The following is a 6,106-nucleotide window of genomic DNA, read 5'->3' as shown; positions in this document are numbered from 1 at the left end:
CACGGAGCTCAATGCCTAGAAGGAAGATGTGTTACTAAGATAAAGGATTTCTAGAATGGGCCCTGCCCAAGGAGATTTGATGCTCACAGGCCCATGCGGTCAGACCAGGGTGTGCAACTGACATCTCCGTGTTGTACTTTTCCAGTTCCAGGAGCCCTGGTGGAGCGGCACAGAGCTGGAGAGTGTGGCGAGAGAATGAAGACACCAACCGCCTGGGAGAAGCATGAGGTGGCATTGCGGCACTCGATTTAGAGGGCTTCAGCCGGTGGCGGCAGCCCCATGGGCAGCTCTGCTGGCACTGGCCCTCCCCGGTTGGGTGCTGGCTGTCTCGGCCACGGCGGCCGCTGCGGTTCCCGAGCATCATGCCTCCGCGGCCGGCCAGCCGCCCCTGGACTGGCTGCTCACAGATCGGGGCCCGTTTCACCGCGCGCAGGAGTACACCGACTTCGTGGAGCGCTACCGCCAGGGTTTTACCACCAGATACAGGATCTACAGGTGAGTGGGGCATCCCACTGAAGCCGGCCTGGGGCTGTGCAGGGCGCCAGGCGCCAAGCCAGCTGGCAGGCCGCAGACTGCACTAGGAGAGAGCCAGAGGACCAGCAGGCAGGGAGAACAAGCTTGCCATGTTGGTTTTTAAAAAAAGAAGAAAACACATACAAGCTGGAAAACCTGCTGATGCCTCCTGGGGAACTTAGCAAAAGGGTTTCTATTTATAGGTTGTGCTGCTTATAAATTGAGGACAAATCAGGCGGCTTGGATTCAGCATGAGGCCTGAGCTGCTGCAGGAGGTCAGAGTCGAAGGCTGGGGCCGGGTTTTAAATAATGGGTGAGATACTTTTATGAGTTGTAATTACCTCGATATGCAAATGAAGGAAGGACAGCTCCAGGTCCTGCCTTAGAGGTGGGGGGAGCCCCGCAGGGGCGGGGATGGGCCGGCCCTCACCCTTGTCAACACCACAGCCTCAGTTGGCCTTGTGCAAGGAAATGGGCTGCATCGTCCCTGCCCCTTGGCCTGTCCTCAGGAGCATCAGAGCTGAAAGTCAAACATGTAGCCTGTCTGACCCATCTGACAAGGGATGAACCAGGTACAGATTCCTGGCTGCTGGACCAGCACTTCAAGAGCACAAGGCTCATCAAAATCCTCACCTCCGGTGACCCAGAGACCCTCAGGGCTCCCTTGAGTGCATTCCTGAATTCAACTTTCCCCTTCATCCCTCTGCTCAGTCCCTGCCTTAGTGTCACCCCCTTTTCCTCCTCACCTTGACCATAGTCTTCAGACAAACCTGGGAACTTTGCTAGAATTTTTTTCTTTTATTAAAGATATTTATTTTCCAATTAGAGATTCATTTCTATTGGGGGGGGGGAAGTCTGAAAAAGCACAAAGAGAAACAGAGCCAGAAAAATCACCTATTCTTTTGCCATCTAGAGGTTGCTCTTGGTAACCTTGGGCATGTGCATTCCTAGTCATGTGAACATACTAAAGGTTTTGGCCCTCTTGCTGGATCTAGCACTTTACATGCCTTATGTACATGAACTCATTTAATCCTTCTAATAACCCTCTTTTGGAAGAACAGGTATTCTCCCCTTTTTACAGATGAGGAAATTGAGGTCCAGAGAAGTTAAGGAACTTGCCGAGGGGCACACAGCTAGTACATGGTGAAGCTAGGATTAGTTCCCAACTAGTAGTCAGACTCCAAAGTCTGCGTTCTTAAATTATATTTAAAGAAACTATATTTTTCTGTTTCTAAGAGGCTTTTTTTTTTTTTTTTTTTTTAACTTCTGCAACACCACGCAGTCTGTTTAGGTTAGTACGGAGTCTCAGAAATAAGGTTTTAAGGTATTGAGCACTGAGAGAGTCCCAAATGGTAAGTGCAGCCATTTACAGGGGACATTTTCCTGGTACACGATCCCCACGTGCAGATTCAGACAAAGGGAAAGATGAGGTATTTGAGGGGCTGGTGCTTCCTGGGTGCAGAGGTCCGTAGAAACAAAAGCCATTTCTCTTCCAATCTGGTATTAGAAGGGATTGCAGTTCATACTCTCTGGTTCAGCGGCTCTGGTCCTTGCCATCCTCCAAAGACTGTAGTGTAAATTCACACAGGGCCACTGAGGCAGAGAGCAGCCAGCTCGGGCTGGGAGTGGCTGAGCTAACACCTGCTCCAGTAAAAGAGGTTAACTTGACTCTCAGTAAATATACAAGAAATTAGACCTGTGTCCCCCACGACCTTTCTATAAGGTAAATTCAGTGCGATGCTTCTCTTTATCAAAGAATTTCTTTTTCCATCCCTCCAAAAAAAAAAAAAAAAGAAGAAAAAAAGGGAAAAGAGAAAATCCACCCTAGAATGTATTTAAGCAGCGAATCCCTCTAGTTCAGGAAAACAAGATTTAATTCACCTCAAACTTTTCTGTTTATCCCAAATCTTTCAAAAGCACTATTATCACCAAAAAAATTTTTTTAAGTATGTTGGAACTGAAATGTCAGGCTGGGAATCCTAATACCACCATTCACTTCAAAGGGCTATAGGAACTAGAAGGAATAAAGCACCAGTTTCCTTCACCCCTCCACAGATTTTTCTTTTTTTTAATTTTTTTTTGCGGTACGTGGGCCTCTCACTGTTGTGGCCTCTCCCGTTGCGGAGCACAGGCTTCAGACGCGCAGGCTCAGCGGCCATGGCTCACGGGCCCAGCCGCTCCGCGGCATGTGGGATCTTCCCGGTCTGGGGCACGAACCCGTGTCCCCTGCATTGGCAGGCGGACTCTCAACCACTGCACCACCAGCGAAGCCCCACAGATTTTTCTTGTCATCAGGCCCCAGCCCCAAGGCTGGCGACCACTGAATGCCTTAGCAGCAGCTCAGAGCCGGCCATGGGGAATGTCTGGAATCACTTCTGCACCATCAACCGTTCTATCAGTCTGTAATGCTGTTTTGATCATTTAATGTGACGGGCTCTTACACTATGCCATTCTGTTTCTCTGGGGTCAGTTATTGCACATGAACCTATACTTGGGGAAACAGTAACCAGTCATTCTGACAGGAATGCAGCATTGCGATTTGCGACCCCATGGCGGGGCAAGAGGAGAATGGTCACACACGGCTGCTCCAGGAGCATTCTGGGAGTCCTGCCTTTAGTTATTAAGCAACATGGTGGATCCATGGATACTTGTTGTAGGGCTCTATATTATCCCCAAGGGAACTCACTCTTATCCCTTTCCCTTTTGTCTCTAGTGGTAATTCCTTCTAGCAACTTCAAGACCTTGCTTACTGTGACTAGAGCAGGTCACAGAAAACTGGTCTAGTCATCCCTAATGACTAGAAGGGCAATTTTTCCAGAAGGGCAGAGGGAGAAAGAGCTTACAGAGAATATCAGAAATGCTCTGTGGTGAACTATGGGGTCTCGAACAGGATTAGTCTTTTATTCAATTCTTTAAGAAAGCTTTTGGTACATGGAGATCATATGGTATCCATATGTGCTTTCCATGTAAGAAGGGAGGTGAGCTGTGGTGGGGGAAGAATAAGACTTTCCAACGGGGCTAGAATATTCGGTGCAGAATTACATGAAGCTCTCTTACACAGCAGAACAGAGATCCTTCTTCTCTTCTATCTGTGTGTGGACATATTATAGCAATTACACAACCAGGTTCTAACAGTAAGCTCTGAACCCCACCTATTCTTATTTGGAAATCAGAATGTGCTATCTGTTGGGGTAGATGACTGGTTGGTCTAGAATAGCTCTGGCCTCTCTAACCACGGGTCCCCAGAGATTGTTGCTCTCTCCGTAAGTTTGTATTCTCGTAGGCATAGATGCTCCAGAGTGAAGGGTTCTGGAGCCAGATGACCTGGACTCTAATCCTGGGGCTGCAGCTTACTAGCTGTACAATGTTGGGTTAATTATTAAATTTCTTTGTTCCCCAATTTCCTTATTTGTAAAGTTAGGACAATTATAGTGCCCACCTAATGGATTGATGTGAAAATTAAATGAGTTAATTGATGTAAAACACTTAGAACGGTGCTTAATAAATATTACCTAGTATTAGAGTATCCTCAACAAATATTAACCAATGCAAAAATTATAATGAGATGACAGCCATGGGTACTATCTTCATGATAACATCTGATAATGGCTTAGCATTTGACAGCTTACATTAGAAGGAGAAAAAAAATTGCTCTCTTGCTTTCTTTTTTAAAGCATATTAACCTTAATTCCTCCATCTCTCTCTCTGCTGGGAGAGGAACTCAACTGGAGAATGAATGCATGTTTTCTGGGGCTCACTCTTACTGGTCTTATGGACTACCAGAAAGAGCTGGATCATTTCCAGCATGTTTTAGAATCACCACAGGGAATGATCTTTCTCCTATAAAGTCAGGGGTTGCCAACTGAGCAGACCTTCCTTAAGATGTCCTACAGAAGCTGGGCACTGGTCACTGCCAGCTCCCTGGTTCCAGGGGTAACTTGAACAATCTCAGGATGGCACCATTACTAGAAGAGAGACAACATACATTCTTGTTAAAACTTCCTAAATAACAGGATGGCCTTGGCCATCTCACCCAATTTCTGGCAAGCTTTTAAATTCCATTAGCCGACCTCTCAGCATCTTCTTAAGCCCTATCAGACCAAGATCTGAGCAATCAGTCCACTTCTCAGACACTGTCTCTTAATAGGCTAGTGGTAAGAGCTGGAAGAGCAGAGATCCTGTCTCAGATTCCATTTGTGACCCCCAACTACCTGCCTTTGCCCCACTCTATAGCCCCCAGTACAATAAACCCTTAAGTAATCAACCTCTCACAGCAGCCCTGTGAGGCAGATGGGGGTTCTTAGGGTTCAAGGCGGTGAGATGGACTTGTTCAAGGTCAGAGAGGTAGCCAGTCACAGCCAGAAATAGCACTCAGAGCTCCTGACTTGAAGTCTCCTGCTCATTACGCTAGACCACGCCACTTCCCTTTGAGTGGTAAGTGCATCTTCATCATAACACGCAACCTAATCAGGCACCTAAATTGAGCTGATGCAAATGTAAATATGGTTTCTCAAAACACTCTAGCAGTAATGTTCCATTCTCTCTTTGCTACAAATCAAAGTAATGAGCAGTCTGGTTTTTTTTTTTAATTTCTTTTTGTATTAAAGCTTTAATAGAGAGATAATCGTGGGATTGGAAAAAATCCAAGCCACTATGATGAAACACTTAAAACTCGGAAAGAATAAATTAAAATTAAGAGATAAAGTTAGAGATCATATAGAACAATGAGTATAATATGGTGGTTGGGAGAAAAGCAAGGCCAGGTATAATTCCAAATTATTGACCTTAGTCACTAATACCTCCATTTCTATTATCCGCCTCTCTTTTAGAAAAGAAGGGTCTAGGGATATGTTAGAAGTCTTTTAGGAGGAAAAAAAGAAAACCAAAAAATAAGTAGCTATCTTCATATTATATGTGATCATATTCTGATCATGATTTTCTGATCATATTCTGGGCAAAGTTTGCAAATTTTGAGAACCAAAGTAGAACATAGCTTAAAACCAAGAGGTTGGAGTGGTACCTAAAGGTAGGCAATGTTGAAGCAGGAATGTGTTTTAGCAGGTGCCTCTGGAAACATACATTAGGGCAGGCTGGGGTAGAACCAGATGATGTGCTGAAATGAGGGCAGTTAAGGCAAAAGAACCTTTCTGCAGGCACCAGAGCAATTACCCTAAGTAAAGATAATCTGTTTATGATTCATCAGGATGAAAAATAAGGTTTGGCAATAGCTTACATGTGCAAGAAGTGAGAAAAGGGCAAAACCGAATAATTTATCCATACTGCTCCAAGTGTGGTCTGTGGACCAGCAGCAGCATTGGCATTACCTGAGAGCTTGTAAGAAATGACAGAACCTCAAGTCTCACCCTGACCTACAAAATCAGAATCGGCATTTTAACAGGAGACCCACATGAACAGTATGACATTAAAGCTTGATTATACTAAGTGCTTGGGAGGTGGAAGGAGAGCAGGAATAACCAGGGTGGAGAAGGAGAGAAAGCTTAATGGTAAGGCAGCATCCCCCATGATGCACTTGAGGTCGTGAGAATATTTACAGGAGATGTTACAAATGAAATAGAACAGTCGTCATGGGAGG

The 6,106-nt window shown here is 45.5% G+C and overlaps 1 protein-coding gene across 1 annotated transcript in view; it reads left to right on the top strand.

Annotated features, from left to right (window-relative positions):
- Positions 1 to 223: 223 nt before the first annotated feature.
- The window catches only part of BRINP2 (BMP/retinoic acid inducible neural specific 2), a gene marked incomplete at both ends in the record, with an annotated part of 51,730 nt that continues 45,847 nt past the window's right edge, over positions 224 to 6,106 (top strand). Inside the window, one exon of the mRNA XM_079696589.1 lies at positions 224 to 495. Within this exon, the coding sequence (XP_079552715.1) occupies positions 224 to 495 (272 nt within the window). The remainder of the gene's footprint in view (positions 496 to 6,106) is intronic.

The sequence above is a fragment of the Hyperoodon ampullatus genome, assembly GCF_949752795.1.
Source record: "Hyperoodon ampullatus genome assembly, chromosome: 2".
NCBI classification, from domain to species: domain Eukaryota; kingdom Metazoa; phylum Chordata; class Mammalia; order Artiodactyla; family Ziphiidae; genus Hyperoodon; species Hyperoodon ampullatus.
The sequence above is the reverse complement of the archived record's forward strand: the minus strand, read 5'-3'. Positions and strand labels throughout refer to the sequence as shown.